The sequence below is a fragment of the Sus scrofa genome, chromosome 8, assembly GCF_000003025.6.
Source record: "Sus scrofa isolate TJ Tabasco breed Duroc chromosome 8, Sscrofa11.1, whole genome shotgun sequence".
In the NCBI taxonomy this organism is placed as follows: domain Eukaryota; kingdom Metazoa; phylum Chordata; class Mammalia; order Artiodactyla; family Suidae; genus Sus; species Sus scrofa.
Genome location: NC_010450.4, coordinates 97,171,167 through 97,192,386, shown reverse-complemented (window position 1 = coordinate 97,192,386; position 21,220 = coordinate 97,171,167). Strand labels below are relative to the sequence as shown.

At 38.0% G+C, this 21,220-nt stretch overlaps 1 protein-coding gene across 1 annotated transcript in view; it reads left to right on the top strand.

The window, feature by feature from the left end:
• INTU (inturned planar cell polarity protein) overlaps nucleotides 1-21,220 on the top strand; it is an 81,598-nt gene that overhangs the window by 12,273 nt on the left and 48,105 nt on the right. The window contains 3 exon segments of the mRNA XM_005666876.3: nucleotides 2,779-3,149; nucleotides 3,152-3,316; nucleotides 15,074-15,159. Of these exon segments, the coding sequence (XP_005666933.3) occupies nucleotides 2,779-3,149; nucleotides 3,152-3,316; nucleotides 15,074-15,159 (622 nt within the window).

Sequence of the window (21,220 nt, the reverse complement as noted above, 5' to 3'; positions counted from 1 at the left end):
ACCTAAAACTCTTCACTGATGCTCTCTTACCTATACAACAAAATCCAAACCCTTTGTTGGGTCCAAAAGGCCTTGTGAAATTAGAACTCGGCTTCTCTCATTGTTCCCCGCCTCACCAACTCCACTCTGGCAACTGCAGACTAGCTTTAGTTGTCCACAGAAGCCATAGAGACTACCCCTCCAGGCCTTTGCTTATGCTGTTACTTCTGGCTGGAATTCTCTTCTCCTTTTCCCCTGCAGTTCTCCCAAGCTGTCCTCCCAGGCCACTTGTCCCTTTAAAACTCACTTGTAGGGGCCTCCTCTACCAGAAAATCTCCTTGACCTCACCCTCAACCCCAGGCTAAGCTAGATGACTTCTCTTTTGCCCCTACCATGTGTACTGTCATGAATTCTTTCTCACTTTCTCTTCCCCACTAGACAAGGGAAGGAACTGCTATTTTCATCGTTGTAATTCTAGTACTAACCACAGTGCCTGGCACTGTTATTTGTTCCACAACTGAATGCCACCCTCTGTGGCACCCCCACCTGCAGGAATCTTTAAAGCAAAACCAGAAAGTGGTTTCCCGTTCAAATTTTAGGGAATAAAATGAACCATAGTCATGTTTAGTGGAGAGGGAAAAATGTTTCTTTGGGTTCATGAATCTTTAATACAAGTCACATACCAGATTAAAACGGTGCGGTTATAAAGCAAATAAATTTCATTCATTTTCTAAATTGATACATATATATACATGTATCTTCATAAGTATATCGTGTGTTTTCATTATGCCATTTTATTTATTTTTTTGTTTTTTGTGGCTTTATGCGTTTTTTTGTCTTTTTAGGGCCGAACCCGCTACATGTGGAGGTTTCCAGGCTAGGGTTCCAATCGGAGCTACAGCTGCCGCCCTACACCACAGCCACAGCAATGCCAGATCTGAGCCGTGTCTGCGACCTATACCACAGCTCATGGCAACGCTATATCCTTAACCCACTGAGAGAGGCCAAGGATGGAACCTGCCTCATGGACCTAGTCAGATTCGTTTCTGCTGAGCCACAACGGCCCATTGTGCCATTTTAAATTATGGTACATTGTTACCTATATTTTTATGATGGGTACGCAGTTATTTAGACTCAGACGAGTAGAACTGCAGAGTTATTAAATACTAATTTCTGCAGGTACAGACAGTTATGGTCAAAATAGCTGATATGATGAATAATCTACAGTAAGTGGTGCTAAGTGCCTAAAATGATGCCACACGCTGGGAAGCAGCAAGTGCCAAAGAAATGTTAGTTTTGATATCTGGGGATAGTTATACCTTTTTTTTTTAACCATTCATTAAGTTGAAAATTCTGTATTCGTGACCAGCCTCAGTGGTTAGTTTCAAATTGAGTAACAGAACAGTGAATTTTTTGGATTAATTTTCACAGTGTTTAGAAAGAGACACGACTTTTATTTTATTTATTTATTTTTGGTCTTTTTGCCTTTTCTAGGGCTGCTTCCGAGGCATATGGAGGTTCCCAGGCTAGGGGTCAAATCGAAGCTTTAGCCGCCGACCTATGCCAGAGCCATAGCAACTTGGGATCCGAGCTGCGTCTGCAACCTACCCCACAGCTCACGGCAATGCCAGATCCTTAACCCACTGAGCAAGGCCAGGGATTGAACCCGCAACCTCATGGTTCTAGTCGGATTCATTAACCCCTAAGCCACGATGGGAACTCTGATACTTGACTTTTAAGTTAAAAGAACCAGGGTTGCTAATAAACACTGCAGAAAACAGAAATGTCTTTTAGCAGATTGAATGGTTAGAACACAGATTACACCCTTTCATGCCAGGATATTACAGCTCATGTTTCTGAAAAGACTCTCTCCACATGTTAGTTTTTCCACTGTAACCAGTTTTCCTTTAGAGAACAGCTGTTTGAAAGGTAAACCATTCCTAACATTGAACAGGGTAGAGTTTGTGGTTGGGTTTGTTACCTTAAGATGAGTATTTTTGTTTTTTTGATGCTGTTTCAGTCATTTTAACAGCATTAATTTCGGTTTTTTTTCTCACTAGCCTATTCCCAGTTAAAATGTTTTTTTGTAATCACATTATGAATTTTGCAATGTGTGGTTTACTTTTCCTACTACAATTATTCATTAAAAGGAGTTTTATGGAAATTATAGACTACAGAAGTGATTATTATTAACCGTGATTATAAACTAGTTATTTTTAGCCAAGATTTTAGTTCATGGTGAATGAATGTTTCTCTTTTGAAAATTTATTATATAAGCAAAATCTCTTTATGCTGGTAGGCTTTATTTAGCTTTTGTTTTAACATGTCAGCCATGCTGATAATTTCTATGCAAATAGGTTGTTTTTATGTACAATTTCCAAATGTCTTACGTCTTTGGATATAATTGCATAACCTACTACTAATGTAAATTACTGTCCAGTGAAATTGTGTAAAGTGAACAATAACCACAGAGGGGCTGAATTAAATTGATAAAACAAAACAGAACCTTGGATTCTAGAAGGGGGCCATGTCTTTTTTTAATTTGTCCATCACTATGCCAATTTGATTCCCTCTCCTCCAACCCCAGTTCTTCAAGGCTCTGCAAAAAGCATTCTACAGGAAATAGTGTTGATACTTGCAATAAATTAGAAATAGTAAGGAGACTTTGAAACAATGAAAGAATTTTCACCCTTCCCATCTCCCTGCACCCTAACCCCCACTTTCCCCCTCCTGCTGGAAAGGCGTAACTATTTTTCTTATGTTTGGCTGTGATTTAGATTACCTTTTCTCTTTTTATAGTGACCTTGAGCCTGAATGGCTGGATAGTGTGCAGAAAAATGGAGAGCTGTTTTATTTGGAATTGAGTGAGGATGAAGAAGAAAGCCTCCTTCCTGAGACACCTACTGTGAACCATGTCAGGTTCAGTGAAAATGAGATTATTATTGAAGAGGGTGATTACAAAGAAGGAAAAAAGTATGAACCGAAACTCAAGCGGTTTACCAAGATTTTAAAAAGTAAAAAACTGTTACCTAAGCGCAGTAATAAAAAAAATAGCAATGCGAGTGGGCCAGTATCCATTCTAAAGCACCAGTCCAATCAGAAAACAGGAGTTGTTGTGCAACAGCGGTACAAAGATGTGAATGTTTACGTAAACCCCAAAAAGCTAACCGTCACCAAGCCAAAGAGCAGCTCAAGCTTCTGGAAGTACTGGTTGGGATTATCCATCAGACCAAGTGGAGCTGGAAAAGAACTGGAAAACAGGGCGGTGGAGAGAGGCTTGTGGTACATGGTCTGCTGCCAGGAGGATCTGCTATGAAGAGTGGTCAGATATTAATTGGTAAGTGCTGCTGGCGAACATCAGTCCTTGTTTGTGGGGATCAGTAATTAATGATGCCTTGTGAGAAAAGTGATCAAAACAGAATTATACCCAGAGTGCCAAACAATTAAAGGCTCTTGGTGATATTTGAGACAGTAGTGAAATTGTAAGGATGGGGTACAGCAAGGCAGAGTGTTCTTTTTTTTTTTTCGTCTTTTTATCTTTTTTTTATGGCCACACTCGTGGCATATGGAGGTTCCCAGGCTAGGGTTCTAATTGAAGTGACAGCTACCAGCCTATGCCAGAGCCACAGCAATGCCAGATCTGAGCCGCGTCTGTGACCTACACCACAGCTCACGGCAACACCAGATCCTTAACCCACCAAGCGAGGCCAGGGTCGAACCCACAACCTCATGGTTCCTAGTCGGATTCGCTTCCGCTGCGGCTGTGCCACGGCAGGAACTCCAAATAGAGTGTTCTTAAGATAGCTTTAGTGCATTTGAATATATATGTGGGTCTTGTGAGGCCAGGGAACAGATTAACTAATGTTCAAGTTTTTATATAATTTTATTTCATTTTGGTTTTATTTGCTGACAAGAAAAAGAAAATAAGTTGAATGTATAGTGATAATTTAGGTTTGAATGACCTATGTCCAATAACACAATATGAAAACATGTAATTTATGAATAAAAATACTTTAAAATTGTATGTTTGCACTTGAGTACACCAAGTTCTTGGGGTGGTTTTTAACTGTTTCCTTTGGCATATTTAGCAATAGTGGTGTTATATATAAATTTCCTTTTACAGGCACTTGTCATAAAATATCCCACCAATTTTGAGGAGAAAATACTAAATCCACAAGTTATTCTTTTTTTTTTAAATGATTTTTACTTTTTCCATCATAGCTGGTTTATAGTGTTCTGTCAATTTTCTACTGTACAGCAAGGTGACCCAATCATACATAGATATATACATTCTTTTTCTCACATTATCATGCTCCATCATAAGTGACTAGATGTAGTTCCTAGCACAAGTTATTCTGAATATATGTTAAGATGAGCATTTTGTGTTACTGATTCCTTTTAAGCTGTTGGATATGTTTGAGTTAGTAGCAACTTTATTACTTAAAGATAGATTAGTTAAAAATGGGAATGTATTATTAATGAAACTAAAAGTATTAACAGTTCTCAAAATTGACAGTCTTAAATTGACCCAGTCTAAGAGATTTAGATAAAGGAACTTTTTATAGATTTTTTAGCAACAATTAAAAGTATATCTTTCTTTAAGGAGTTCCCACTGTGGCACAGTGGGTTAATGATCTGGCTTGTCTCTGTGGAGGTATTGGTTTGATCCCTGGCCTGGTGTCTTATGTTAAGGATCTGGTGTTTCTGCAGCTGTGGTGTAGGTCACAGCACTGGTTCAGATTTGATCCCTGGCCCGGAACTTCCACGTGCCATGGGGGCAGCTGAAAAAGAAAAAAAAATTCTTACTTTAAGCCCAAATTTTGTTTACTGATTCAACAAATAATTTTTGAGCATCTACCTAAATGCCAGGAATACAAAGATTACTCAGGATCCGATTACTCCTCTTAAAGAGCTCATATTGCAGTGGAAGAGATGGGTCCAAAATAAGCAGTTTCACACAGTGCCATGAGTGCCATGATAGGGGTTGCAAGGAGGAATCCTGTAGGAAGGGCATCTGTGCAAATGTGTGCTCCAAGTGGTTGCAACAAGATCTCCATGTCTCTCCTTACAGCATGATGTTGATATTCCTCCCATAGAGAGTTATGGTCTGTGTGTCTCTGCCCCAAACCACTATCCTTGAAATCTGGGTGGGCTTGTGACTACAGCTTAAGTTGTACTGTGTCACTTAAGAAGTGGGATCATAAAATGTGATGCAGCTTTTTGCCTGTCACAATTCTGTGTGGAAGGGGAGGCTACATAAAGAGGCCATAAGTAGTATTCTGGCTGATGGTCCCAGCTGAGGCCCCAGTGCCTCTGCAGCAACAGTCACCAGGCGTGTGTGGAGATGCCTCCAGGTAATAACTCCAGCCCCAACCACCACGCGGCTGCAACTGCATGAGGAACCCTGAATGAGAACCTCAGCTGAGCCCCATCAACTCCAGGACCAGGAGAGATAATAAATGGCTATTGTTTGTTTGTTTCATTTGAGATATAATTGGCATATAACATTGTATACAACATAATGATTTTATATTTGTATATACTATGAAATGATCACCACAGTAAGTCTAGTTAACATCCATCTCCACACATGGTTACAAATGATTGTTGCTCTTTTAAGCTACTGAGTTTTTTGGGTGATTGGTTATGCAGCAGTAGATAATTGGAACAGGAGCTGATGCACACTTAACCTTCTCTCAGGTCCTCAACTTCCTTTTGTGTTGTTACAGGATTGGACCAAAATATCGCTGGGGTTTGTTCTTTTAGTTCTCTCAAAGGGGCCAGAATTCCTGCTTATGAAATCCTGCCTGGTTGTTACCATAATTTTAGGATGCCACATACTGGGAAACCCCAGCTAATACATTCTCTTTAGATTCACCTGGGGCTTCTTGGCATGCCTATTTGTCCTGAGTTGTAGACAAATCCCTAAAATTCTTTTTACCCTTTTCTCTTGAAACCTAGCAAAGAGGTGGTTATGACCAATGAACTTTCTGTTCCATATTGCCTTTCCCCTAGATACTCCAGTCTCCTTAACCTTCTAGCAATACCAGTTACTTCAAGGTTTAATCTTCGTACCATGTGTATGGGAGGAAAGAGGATGAACCAGAGAGAAAGACTACCAGTATAAAATACTGTTTATATTTAAAATAATTTAAAGATACACAAGATGCTAGTAGTCTACTTTTTTTTTTTTTTCCTTTTTAGGACCTCACCTGTGGCGTATGGAAGTTTGCAGGCCAGGGACTGAATTGGAGCTGCAGCTTCAGGCCTACGCCACAGCCACAGCCACAGCCACGCCAGATCCGAGCTGCATCTGCAGCCTACACTGCAGCTGTGGCAATGCCAGATCCTTAACCCACTGAGCAAGGCCAGGGATCCAACTCACATCCTCATGAGTACTAGTTGGGTTCTTAACCTGCTGGACCACAACAGGAACTCTGCTAGTAGTCCACTTTATAACTTGAGTGCACTAACATGGAGGTGTTCACTTTGTGATAATGCATTGTATTGTATTCTTACAATGTGTGCATTTTTCTGCATGTGTATTAAATAGCAATAGAAAATTAGAAAAATGAGGCTTATGATTTCAATTTTGTAATAGAAAGATTATGATTTACTAATAAATAGAAAAGGAAATTTGTCAGAACAGAATGATTATTTCATTTTTGGTGCATAGCAAAATGCTTGGCTCATAATAAGCCCTCAAAAAGTGAATGAATAAACTATGTAAAAATGAATACATGCAGGGAAAACAGAAGTTAGTATAAATACAGCAGAATGCTGGTAGTGTTGGATTAGTGTGGGAGCATTATGGGTGATTGTTTTCTCTACTTTTTTCAGGTTTTAAATTTTATAATTATGTTATGTATTTTTAAAATCATATACTTTGTGAGTTCTCATTGTGGTACAATGAGATCGGCGGCATCTTGGGAGTACTGGGTTGCAGGTTTGATCCCCGGCTGCACAGTGGGTTAATGGTCCAGCGTTGCCTCACCTGTGGCTTAGGATGCAACCCGGGAACTCTATGCCGCAGGGTGGCAAAAAAGAAAAAAAAAAATTCACACACTTTGGGAATAAAGAATGGATGATGGTGGTTTGCTAATTGAACGAAGTACTTCTGTGATGGTATTTCTACTTGTTTCTTTCATAGTGACATTTCACACTTCAGTCACCCCATAGGCAGGAAGGTCACAAAAACTTTGTCCTATTCACTTGGGGTGAGTTTTGCCATGGTCTGGCTGGAGAATGACCCTCTGTTGACTAATGTCCCTTGGCCAGCACAGCGAGACTTGGTGACTCCTCTTCGTTCCTCCCTTTGATAACAGCAGAACTCTGTTCTCTTCTGATTCTTCTTTGCTAGGGTCTTGGGGGATTTGCTACCTTTTTTTCATTCCATTTTTGTTGTCCCAGCTTCTGAGGGCTTGCATGTTTATTTTATATTTATATTTTTGTGATTTTTCTCAGTTTGACAGCTGAGAGCTCGTGGACTACCTGTAGCCAGCCCCCATCTCAATCCAGAGCATATGGAAGTTCTCCTTTTACCTGTATCCTAGAAACAGCACATCACCTCAGTGATTTGTTTTTTTCTTTAAGATTGCCCATTTTGGGGGTCATTTTAAGTAGGTATTTTTTAAAAGATTAGAAAGGATAGGGTTGGAGTAGGTATACATTAATATTCTAGTCACACATACCCCTGAAAACTATTTCTCTTGAGGAATAGGCAAGGTTTTTATTTCAAGCTCTTTTTGTGTTAACTTCTAATTTCTCACCTGTGATCACTAGATTTGTTTTGTATAACACTTGTGCTGTTTCTCTTTTAAATTAAAAAATTTTTTGAAGTGTTTTTTTTTTTTGGTTTACTTTTTAAAAATCTTTTAAATTGAGGGTATGACTCCATTCATAACATGCACAAATCTTAAGTGTCTACTCAGTGAATTTTGATGTATGTGGATACCTGTGTAACTACTACCCAGGACAGGATATAGAATGTTTTCAGTACCCAGAGGCTCCAGGTACATCCTCTTAGTCAGTGTCCCTTCCAAAGTTAATCTTCTAAAAGTCAGATGTTTTCTATTAACAAAGTTCATTTTGCCTCTTCTTGAACTTCATGTAAATGGAAGTATATGGTGTGTATTCTTATTTCCATTTTCTTTAGTTTACAATCTATGAAAAATATCCACATTGTCATTATGTAGTATTCTATTGTATGAATATATACTATTTATTTTTCCATACCACTTTTTTTTTTTTTTTTTTTTTTTTGGTCTTTTTGCCTTTTCTAGGGCCGCTTCCCGCAGCATATGGAGGTTCCCAGGCTAGGGGTCTAATCAGAGCTGTAGCCGCCCACCTAGGCCAGAGCCACAGCAATGTGGGATCTGAGCCACGACTTCAACCTACACCACAGCTCACGGCAACACCCGATCTTTAACCCACTGAGCAAGGCCAGGCATCAAACCCAAAACCTCATGGTTCCTAGTCGGATTCGTTAGCCACTGAGCCACGACGGGAACTCCTATTTTTCCATACCACTATTTTTTTTTTTTTTCGTCTTTTTGCCTTTTCTAGGGCCGCTCCTGCGGCATATGGAGGTTCCCAGGCTAGGGGTTGAATCAGAACTGCAGCCACTGGCCTATGCCAAAGCCATAGCAATGCGGGATCCGAGCCGAGTCTGGGACCTACACCACAGCTCACGGCAACGCCGGATCCTTAACCCACTAAGCAAGGCCAGGGATGGAACCTACAACCTCATGGTTCCTAGTCAGATTCCTTAACCACTGCGCCACCACAGGAACTCCTCCATACCACTATTGATGGACATTTCGGTTGTTTCCAGTTAAAATATTTGAAGTGCTCTTTTGAAAAGACAGATTTGGTTTTTATGAACACATAATGTATGGTTTTATTCTCTAATATTTTGCAGACTATTATTTGATATACGTTTTTACTTTCTCCCATAATAGTTGTAACATTTAGATATTCTTAATAGAGGTAACTCTACTTGTCTCTCCTCTCACACATTTTTTCCCCCACATTTTTGCCTATGCTACTTGATCCACTAGTCAAGGAAAGAAACTGAAGTATGAGCTCACTGGAAAGAGAGAATTTTAGAGTTTTTAGGCATCCGTAGAGATCTTCTAGTGCAAGTTAGTCCCTCTCCAGATGAGCACCAAAGGAATTGCGTGACATAGCCAAGAGCAGACAGCCAGTCCCTGATAAAGTTGGGACCCACAGGTTGCAAATTCCTTTCACAGACCTCTTTCCCTTGCACTTGAATATGTGGGGAAAGTGCCAAAAGATTTCTCCTTGGAAAAAAAAAAAAAAAAGAAATGATTTAATCCTTTCAAAATGTAATTTGGAAATAAGTATTAGTTTACAGCAGTGTACTGTTTAACCCGGTTAATCCATTTTGAGACATTTATCCCAAAGAAATAATCTAAAACACATCTGCAAACTACAGCCAGCATGTCAAGTCAGGCCCACCACCTGTTTTTGTACAGTCTGCAAACGAGAATGGTTTTAACTTTTTTTCAATGGTTAAAAAAATCAAAAGAATGGTATTTTATGACATGAAAATTATATGAAGTTCAAATATCCATGGCCATAAATAAAATATTATTAGAACAAAGCCGTATTCATTCGTTTATTATTGCTTGCAAGCTATAATGTCAGAGTTGAAGACAAAGACCATATGGCCCACAGAGCCTAAAATATTTACTCATCTGACCTTTTTACAGAAAAAGTTTGCTGATCCCAGATAGGGAAAGAGGAAAAACTATGTGCATGAAACATTTATTGAAGCACTTTTTTAGTAATAATTTTAAAAAACATGAAAATGTCAACCCAGAGGTATGATTATTTAGATTGTAATTTAATAAATTTACATGTTATTATACTATTAAAATTATCATTCTGAACACTATGTGCTAGGATAATAATTATTACTTGAGGGATTTAAAAGGATAAAAACCCTTGATGCCTCATTTGTGTGAGCAGAGGTAAATACTAAAACTACTTTACAAAAGCAATCATGACTGTAGTGCTGGGGCTATCAATAATTTTTCCAACATTTCTGTAAAATTATTTTTTATTTTCATGAGAAATAAAAACTTTGCACTAGTTTCTTTCCCAGCTTCTTTAAGGAATGTGATATTTTACTTAATATTCTGAATGATTGTTACAATATATGAACTATCATTATTCAGGGACTTCTAGAATGATAGGTTGGGAAGGAGCTTAATTTTCTCTAGTTTAGTGCTTGAATATTATAGATGAGGGATTGATAATGAAGTTCAAAAAATACAATAATTTTTATTGTCTCAAAACTTAAGTATTTGTCAATAAATGCATTAACTTAAATGTATAAAATAGCAGTATGTAACTATGTTTCAAAAACCAGATTCTTTCTCCTCTGAAGTCAAATTCAGCTTAATTTAAATAATCAATTTAAATTCACAATCTGACTCTACCCCATTGTCTCATATATATTTCCTAGTTCTGCTGTATATAAACCTCTCTCCCCTCTAACAAGACTGATTTATTCTTTTCCCAGTGACCTCCAGATGCACCCTGTATACTTGTATATCCATCTGTTCTTTAGTATTCATGGTCTCTGACCCTCATTTGGGGCTTAGCCAAGGTTGCTTTGTATTGTTAAGCGGGTATGTTAATTTTCTATTGCTGCTGTGGCAAATTACCACAAACTTAGTAGTTTAAAACTGCACAAATTTATCATCTTGTAGTTCCGAAAGTCAGAAGTCTGAAATGTGTCTTCCAGCACTAAAATCCAAGTGTCCTCAAGGCCACATTCCTTCTGGTGGCTCCAGGTGAGAACCCCTTTCCATGGCCAATTTCTAGAGGCCACCTGCATTCCTTGCCTTGTGGTCCCTTCCTCCATCTTCAAAGCCAGCAGCTTGGCATCTTCAAGTCTCTCTCTGACTTATTACATTGGGCTCACTGGATAATTTCCCAGTCTTGACATCCTCAGTCTGATTACATCTGAAAAGTCTCTTTAGCTGTGCATAGTTACATATTCATAGATTTCAGAGATTAAGATGTGGAGCTCTTTGGAAAATGTTTATACTGCCTATCACAGTGTATTGGGGTTGTGTTTTGTTTTTGTAAAATTAGTTTTTTTTTTCTCTTTGCATTGTAATACTATATATTTATTGTAGACTGTTTAGAAAATGTAATTAAACAAAAGAAAAAGTCCAGTCACCTAAAAGAAGTGTTTTAACATATATCCTTTCTTTTTCCTACATTTATGTGTAATAATTTTGTTCAAAAGTAGTTTCTTTAACTGTATATTCATTTTGTTTATTGCATTAACAGGATAGTAAACAAACTTTTGCATATATGTTTTCATACTCCTTGGTGCCTTATGTAGTAGCCCTTCAGTACACATTTGTTGTTTGATATTAAGTAGGTGCTGAAAAATCATCTCAACTAATTAAGTTTATATTGAGGAATTGATTTAAGCATTGTGATAAACTGATCTCCCCTCTGTTTTATGTCATTCTTGAATGTATCTTTTGATAAACTTGATAAATTTTTCCTTTTGTTTCTATCCATCAATAATCCCCAGATTATTTCTTATTTAACAGTTCAAACCAGTTCATGCAGATTTCTTTTCAGCCTTTGAAATGGGAGCATGCATATTAATGACTCCCCCCCCCCCCTCGCCCCCGCACACTTGTTGAGAAAGAACTTTTCTGAAGTTCGGGCTGCTCACTGCAGTGATGGAAGCCTGCCATCTCTGAATCATCTCACAGAGGTGCTCAGAAAAATGAGAGGAAAGCAAGTATCTGGGGAACGATTAGTGGGTAACAATTATTTATATATCTATCTATAATCTTTTTTTCAGATTCTTTTCCATTATAGGTTATTACAAGATACTAAATATAGGAGTTCCTGCTGTGGCACAGTGGATTAAGAATCCAATTGTAGTAGCTCGGGTCACTGCAAAGGTGCAGTTCGATCCTGGCCCAGTGCAGTGTAGGTCACAGGTGTGGCTCGGATTCAATCCCTGGCCTGGGAACTTCTGTATGCCGCAACTGTAGCCATAAAATAAAAACATCTTTTAAGAGATATTGGATGTAGTTCCCTGTGCTATACAGTAGGTCCTTGTTCTTTATCTGTTTTATATGTCATAGTCTGTATCTGTTAATCCCAAATCAATTAATCCTCCTTCCTTCCTCCTTTCCTTCCTCCCTTCCTTCCTCTCCTTCCTCCCTTCCTTCTTTCTTTTTTAAATCATTACAGCTGTAAATAATTTGATACAGTATATTTGCTTAATCCCTTATTTAAAAAGAATTAGGGGGTATGTTGTTTTTTTATTTTTAAAAGTTTAACTGAAGTTGGAAGTTTATTTTAGTTTGCAGATTCTTTTTTTCTTATAGTTTTACTGAGATATAATTGACATACAGCACTGTATAAGTTTAAGGTGGGCAACATAATGATTTGACTCACATGCATCATGAGATAATTACCATAATAAGTTTAGTGAACATGCATCATTTTATGTAGATACAAAATTAAAGAATAGAAGAAAAAATTTCCTTGTGTTGAGAACTCTTAGAATTTATTTACTTTCTTGACAACTTTGATTTATAACATATAACAGTGTTAGTTATATTTTAATTATATTTATCCCTAGTACTTATTTGTCTTATAAGTGGAAGTTCGTTCCTTTTGACCAAGGTCATCTCGTGCTCCCCTTCCCTCTTCCCTTGTCTCTGATAACCACAAATCTCCTTTTTTATGATTCGTTTGTTTTTGAAGTATAATTGACCTACAACACTATGTTAGTCCCTCTTACAAACATAGTGATTCGATTTCTATACATTTCAAAATCATTACTTTTTTTTTTTTTTTTTTTGCCTTTTCTAGGGCCGCTCCCTCAGCATATGGAGGTTCCCAGGCTAGGGGTCGAATCGGAGCTGTAGCCACCAGCCTACACCAGAGCCACAGCAACTCGGGATCCGAGCCGCATCTGCGACATACACCACAGCTCACGGCAACGCCGGATCCTTAACCCACTGAGCAAGGGCAGGGATTGAACCCGCAACCTCATGGTTCCTAGTTGGATTCGTCAACCACTGCGCCACGATGGGAACTCCCCAAATCCTTACTTTTAAGAAAAGTTAGGGGTTGCTCAAATATCACAAAGTGGATCATCATATAAGAATTTGTGTCCACATCTGTGGAACTCACAACTGAATAGCATCTCTCAAACATCTAACCCTAATATAGGTCGTTTTAAGCTTTCACAGGGATGGCCTAAGAAACTCCTTCTGCCCACTTTGCCCCTAACCCTTTTCCCATGTGATAGGGCATCAAGGAAAACAAGGAATGAAGAAAGAAAGGGAGGGGGAGGAGTAGCAGTAGCTAAAGTATGATGGTAATTTCTTTTGTTCCCCAACCCCTATTCCCACAGAGATACTGAAGAGGGCCAGGTGACACCTGCACACATGGTGTATTGCATCAAGGGAGGGGAACTTTGAGCTTAGGGAACATGCATCTTTTATAAAGAACAATTATTAACGATAAGATATTGAGGGAGGCACTATCCTTATTACACTGTATAGTGTATTTTCTCTGGTGGGAGACACTGTCTTGTCTGATCTTGAAAAGATAATTCAGAACAAAGACTTTTAGTTCCTTGGTTTGTAAGATGTACAAAAACATGACAGCCCTGTGGAGAATTGTCTACCAATACTGTTTCATTTATATACATGTTTGTTATCTGTCTTCTCTAAAAAATATTAAGCTCCATGTGGGTAGACATTTTTGTATGTTTTATTCAGTTCTCTATCTGTAGTGCCTAGAACAGTGCCTGGCATACAGTAGGTGCTCAATTATTATTTGTTGGATGAATTAATGAATGGATTAGTTTGGATTATTTAATCAATTTCCTAATGATATGTTTACGAATGATGAGAAAAAAACCTTGGTAAATGTATATTTCTGTGAATATAGCTCACTTGTGTTTAGATATGATTTTTATGTTGTGAAAGTAAATTTTCATTTTTAACACTCATCTTTATTTTATTAAAGCCACCAGATATGATAATACACACATTTAAAGAAAAACTGTGGAAAAGGAGATTGTTACTGAAATATGCTATAGATTTTATTGTGGTTGGGGGCTTTTGAAACAAAGAGCGATGTTTGAAACACAGCTCTTTGAAAGATCAGTTTGAAACACAAAACAGTAATAGCAGTGAATACCTAGCATATTGAGTTATGATGTACCACATGGATTTAATTAAAAATTCAGCTGAATTTTTTTACTGTCGGTCTAAGTGGTTAGATTCAATTTTGTTAAGTGCAATGGTTGGTTTATACTACAAATTTTCCGTTTGTCCCTTGGGTTTATACAATTCTCTCAATTGAATCCAAAAAAATGAGAATATTCATCTCTAAATATTCATAGGTTATATTTAGTTATAGTGCAGTGTCGGGCTGCATTATAGTTTAAGAAAGTGTCGAATGGGAGATTTGCTCTGCCAATAATGAGCTTTATAACTTTGGACAAGTCCCTGAATGTCTGTATCGTGTTTTCCATTCTACTTTGAAGAGGTCAGAATAGATGCCTTTTTTAGGGCCTCACCTGCAGCATATCGAAGTTCCCAGGCTAGGGGTCGAATCGGAGTTACAGCTGCTGGCCTACCCCTTAGCCACAGCAACACTGGATCCGAGCCACGTCTGCAGTATACCACAGATCATGGCAATGCTGGATTCTTAACCCACTGAGAAAGGCCAGGGGTCGAACCCACATCCTCATGGATCCTCATTGGGTTCGTAACCCTCTGAGCCACAACGGGAACTCCCAGAATAGACACTTTTTTTTTTTTCTTTTTCATTTTCTTCTTTGCTGTGCCCATAGCATATAGAAGTTCCTGAGCCAAGGATTGAACCCATGCCACATCATCAACCCAAGCCATTGCAGTGACAATGCCAGATTCTTAACCTGCTGCACAAGAGAACTCCAGAATAAATACTTTTTAATGTTCCAACTCTAGATCTTTTTCAGTTTTGGATATTCACACAGCTGTTTTTTTTTTTTTTTTTTTTTTTACTGTGATTCTGTTTTTAGGTGATGTCCTTGTTGCTGTGAATGATGTAGATGTGACCTCTGAGAACATAGAGAGAGTTCTGTCTTGCATTCCTGGACCTATGCAGGTGTGGACATTCTTTTTCTGTGTTTTATGATGAATTACAAGAAATAGTTATATCTTGTGCTCATTTCTTTTTATAAAATTCTGAGAATAGTCATGTATAATGGGTGGGTTTTACTTACATCCTTGGATATTTAAAAATTCTTAGCTCTTAACATTTTTTAGCTTTTGGAGATTGTTCTATGAAAAGAGAGAAATATCTCCAAATAGAAGTCATCCTAAGTAAAATGCAAACAAGAATAATAATAAAAACATATATAGTGACCAACTTGCCATTGTAAGTACAGTACGTGCTGATGAAAATTCAGTTCCTAGAAAAGTCATTTAAAAGAGGTGTGGAATTTTCTATTCTCTGACTTAGTAAATCCATAATTGCTATAAAGTTTTTTTTACTGTGGTTTTGTTTATTTTAAACACTATACTATTTTCTTGATTTTTTTTTGTTATCTAGTTTAGCCTACTCCTGAGTTTTTATTTACTTAATGAATTATTTTTCATTTCTTGTAAGTAAATATAAATTTGTCATCATAAGAAAATTAAGTTATTTTGATACCCTAAGCACTGCGATTTTGTATTATGGATGCCATTTTTAGGTCGTTAGATGTATTTTTAAAATGCTGTACCTTAGAAATATTCTGCTCTTGTGAGCATCAGGAATTGGTTTTCTTTCAAAGAGTGGGGAGAACAATATGCTTTAGCCAAGTATCTGAGAGGATGAGGCAGTTTTTAGACTGATCAAGATGAAGAACAGAATGCCTGACAAATCAGAATCATATCTATATCTGACTTGAGATTCTGAAATAATAGGACCTATGATGAAATTTCTTGTTTAGAGATGGATGCTTTGTAAATTTAGTTTTCTTTGGAAATACAAAATGAAAGTGCTACAATAACTATGGTAGCCAGTAACCAGCAATGTCTAGGAGTGGACAAAGAAATGGAGATGGAAGTGGGGTGGTTTTGAAATAATAACAATCAGGTGGACGCCAGGCATAGTGCTGGAATAGGATGTGCTGGTATCCCCTTTAGTTGCTAGATGAGAGGAGCAACAAGGGTGGGCCAAGATACTAAGGCACCTCAGGATGCTTAGACAGCAACTACTTACCAGTCACTAAAAAGAATTACAGGTTTTAATGACTGTCACCTAAGTACACTGCCTGCACATCAGCCCTGAGTGAGACATCCTCCTTTCTTGCCTATGTCATTGGCAGGTATACTGCCAATACTGCCAGAGTTCAAACACATCAGTTCTGTCTTCAAAACAAGAAGAATCCTATTTCTAGTGAAGTCACACTATACTTACATTGAATTTGCAAATTCAGCTCTGCATAGTTGGCAGAAAAGAGAAAGACATAATGATTTAAATATTTTAGACCAATTTCACCCATTATTTCCATGTCCTCATTAAACATGAAATAGGAGTCAGGACCATGCTATATGCCCAGTTTGCCTTTACAGCTGCATTAAGTGTGATTCTGTTTTTACAAAGACAACATGACTCTTAAGTGCCAATTCTAAGAGCAATTTGTTTTAATGATGGAAGAAAAAGTATTGTGAGATGGAATTACCATATTAAGAGAGTATGCTGTTCTGCAGCACAGCCTTGTCTTCCTACTGTAATTTCAGGGGGACTTTGACTATATACAATTAGAGAATTAGGAAGGAACAAGTGTTTTTTAATGCACCAGAAAGTGTGTTGATGCTTTTCTAATATCCTTCACGTTTTTGTTGTTGTTGTTTGAGGGCCACACCCGCAGCATATGGAGGTTCCCAGGCTAAGGGTCTAATCGGAGCTGTAGTCACCAGCCTATGCCACAGCCACAGCAACGCCAGATCCGAGCCGCGTCTGCGACCTACACCACAGCTCATGGCAACGCTGGATCCTTAACCTACTGAGCAAGGCCAGGGATCGAACCCACAACCTCATGGTTCCTAGTTGGATTTGTTTCCGCTGTGCCATGACGGGAACTCCTCCCTCACTTTGATAATTTCACAATTATCACAATTATCACAATTTGTAAGAATCTGGTAATTTGTATTCCTATTTTATACATGAGGAAGAAGAATCTAAGAGAGAATTAATGATTTGTCCAAGGCTGCAGAATTAATAACTCAAAGAACAGGAACTGAAACTGATTCCAGAGTGAGATCCTTCTGTTTTCACACAGCCTGGGTGGATCTTTGTGTCTGCATCCCTTTGTTCTTACTGGGCCAGAACTCACTGCAGTGGATTTGTCCCAGAAAAAGCTGCTCTACCTAGTTTGTATCTGTGGCATTTGAAACAGTTTGTCAAGCAATAAGAGAAGAGGAATGCTGACATATAAAGAATACCTTAGAAAACTTAACATTTAAATTTGGAGATATCCAACAGTAACATTTTAAACTTATACTCTGAGTATAAAAATAGCCTAAAATGCTTCTTGTCATCCAACAGAAGATTCCCTGGGAGAGACTGTAATGTGGTAGAAAGGTCACTGAGGAGAAGGAGGGTAGAAATCTATTTTAAACCTCTCTCTGAGCAATTTTCCCAACTCTTCTGGGTTTCAGTTTCCTCATCTATAATCAGAAAGGATTTGGGAGAATAAATCTCTGAGCCCCATTCCAAGTCTACACTTCTGTGTTTGAATTTTAAGTATATTCTGTTATAAATAGATTCAGAATACCAGAGTTAAATCCATAGGCAAAGCCTGTATACAGAAGCACAAGGAGCCCAAATCATTTCTTTCAAAGGCAGGTTTTAAACATTCTTCAAAACAATTGTTTTAGGTCCTTCAAAAATGTCAATATCATGAAAGAAAAAAAAAAGCTGGTGAACTATTTAGACTAAGACAGACTGAACTAACACAACCAGGTGCAGTGACTAATCCTTAATTGATTTTTTTATTGCTGTTCAGAACAGCTATACTGGGACAATTGGGAAAATTTGAATACAGATTTTTTTTTTTTTACAGTTTTACTGAAATATGGGTGATTTACAAGGTTGTGAATTTCTGCTCTACAACAAAGTGATTCAGTCATACAAATACACATATCCATTCTCTTTAAGATTCTTTTCCCACATAGATTATCATAATTTTGGGTGGAGTTTGTGTTATACAGCAGGTCCCCATTGGTCAAGCATTCCATATACCTCAGTGTGCATATACCAATTCCAAACCCCCAATCCATCCTCCCTTCCCCCACCTGTCCCCTTTGGTGCCATAAGTTTTTGAAAGTTTGTGAGTCTGTTTCTGTTCTGCAAGTAAGTTCATTTGTATCCTTTTTTTCCTTTAGATGCCACATATAGGTGATATTACATGATGTTTGTCTTTCACTGTCTAACTTCACTTAGTATGATAGTTTCTAGGTCCGTCCATGTTGCTGCAAATGACATTATTTCATTCCTTTTTATGGCTGAATAATAAGTACATTGTGTATACGTACCACATCTTCTTTATCCACTCCTCTGTTGATGGACATTTAGGTTGCTTCCATGTCTTGGCTATTGTAAATAGTGCTCCAGTGAACACTGGGTGCTTGTATCTTGAGTACAGACTTTGTTAGCAATAGCATTGTGTTTAATATTAAAATTCCTAAGTGTCATAAATGTATTTGTTGTGTATCCTTAGGAGATTTAGCAATGAAACATTGAAATAGCAATTAATTTAGCAATGAAACATTCAAATAGCTGCAAATAATTCTCAAGTAGTTCAGACAGTTTTTTTTTTTTTTTAAATAGAGAGGGGGAAGTGAGGATGGAAGGAAAGGGAAATAAAACAGGGGAGAAGGGAGGGAGGAAGCAAATGTGACAAAATGTTAAATGTTGCTGAAACTGGGTGAGGAATACACGGGTAATCATTGTACACTTCTTGCAACTTTCTGTAGGTTTAAATATCTTTTATTAAAGTATAGTTGATTTATGGTGTTGTGCCAATTTCTGCCGTACAGAAAAGTGACCCAGTATACACACACACACACACACACACACACACACACACACACACACACACACTCACATATTCCTTTTCTTATGTTATCTTCCATTATGGTCTTTCTCAAGAAATGTGTATAGTTCCCTGTGCTATACAGTAGGACCTCATTGCTTATCCATTCTAAATGTAATAGTTTACAACTACTAACCCCAAACTCCAGTCCATCCCACTCTCTTCCTGCCTTCCCCCTTTGCAACCACAGGTCTATTCTTTATGTCCATGAGTCTGTTTCTATTTTGTAGATAGGTTCATTTGTGTTACAGTTTAGATGCCACATAAAAGTGATATCGTATGATATTTGTCTTTCTTTTCTGACTTATTTCACTTAGTATGATAATCTCTAGTTGCATCCATGTTGCTGCAAATGGCATTATTTTGTTCATTTTTATGGCTGAGTAGTATTCCATTGTGTATATGCCCCATATCTTCTTAATCCATTCATCGGTCAGTGGACATTTAGGTGGTTTCCATGCCTTGGCTATTGCCACTAGGGCTGCAGTGAACATAGGGGTACATGTTATCTTTTTGAATTATAGTTTTATTCAGATACTCTGCCCAGGAGTGGGATTGTTAGATCACATGGTAATTCTACTTTTAGTTTTCAGAAGTACCTCCATACTGTTTTCCATTGTGTTTGTACCAATTTACATTCCCACCCAGTGTATGAGGGTTCCCTATAGCTTTAAAATTTTTTAAATAAAAAGTTGTGGGTTTTAAAAAAAAGTTTTAGTAATTGAAAATGACAGGAACAAGTGCTTTTCTAACTACTGACTTTTGTGACCTTGATTTGTTGCCACTGCTCTGTGCACTCAATTATTCCACAAGCACATAACCCTCTTCCCCCTAGCTTGATTGGTGAATTTTGGTCCAAACATTGAGTTGACCAAGGTGGACTGCATTAAGCACTGGGTTTTCCTGGAACTTTGGAGGAAACCAACTCCTTTTCAGGGAGATCAGCCTATAGAACATTAATCTTAAACGCTTACCTTGTAAGTACTTCTTAGGCCTGAGAGAAGGAATAAAGGCTTCTTAAAGGAGATGATACTTGAGTAGAATATTTTATTATTTATTATTTTATTTTTATTATTTCCTTGTTACACGAAATTTTATTATTATTTCCTTGTTCGACAAAATTGGTGGTCACATATGTTGTGGAAAAATTAGGAACTAGATTGGTAAATTAAAAAAAAAGTATTCCTGAGTCTTTTTTTATTTCCAGAACCTAGAATTAACCAGCTATGTCAGTATTTTAAAGTAGCAGGCTGATGTGATCAGATTTGCATTTAAGCATCTGTCACTCTGGATGAAACTGGAGGTTGGGAAACCAGGTGGTCAGCTTTACAGGAGTCCAGAAGAGAGCGGCTGAAGGCCTGAGCAAAGGCCTTGGCTGTGAATATGGAGAAGGAGTTGATTAGATTTATAGTAAGTGGGAAGTAAAGAGGACAGTACTTCCTGCAGAAGAGAGAGGAGTTCAAGATGCCTTCCACATTTTGTCTTGAGTAATCCCATGAGATTGCCCCATAGAAAAGGTTCAAGGAGAGAATTTGCTGAGCCATGTAGATTTACTTCCTTCAGAATTTTGACTAAGGAATGTTCAGATCATCTGCCAGACAAAGGAGAAAGGATCAGACACATGGAGAGCAGTGCAGATGTTGGGAGAGAGACAATGCAGACCATGAGGCAGAATCTGTTTCAGATTCTGACAGCCTCTCCAGATCCCATGTGTGAAGAGGATAGCATAGTAGCAAATGGGGAGAGAGGACTTGTTGGTTGGTTAAGCAGAGGCTGAGGAGACATGGCTTGTTACATGAGATTGTTTGGAGATGGAAGTAGAGAGGGTATAGTTAAAGCAACAAGATTTTGGAAGTGGTGAGTTGAAGAGAGCATGTCCTTGGGTCTGAGATAAGGCATCATCTCCTGAAGTGGGAGGGAAGAAGAAAAGAAAGGATGGGAAAATTGCGCAAATAAGAAAACTCTCTTAGGGGAGATAGGAGATGACGAAACTTGTCACAGGTTAATGTCCATGGAAGAACAATAGAAAACCCCTTTTTTTTTTCCTTTTTTTAGAGCTATGTCCTCGGTATATGGAAGTTC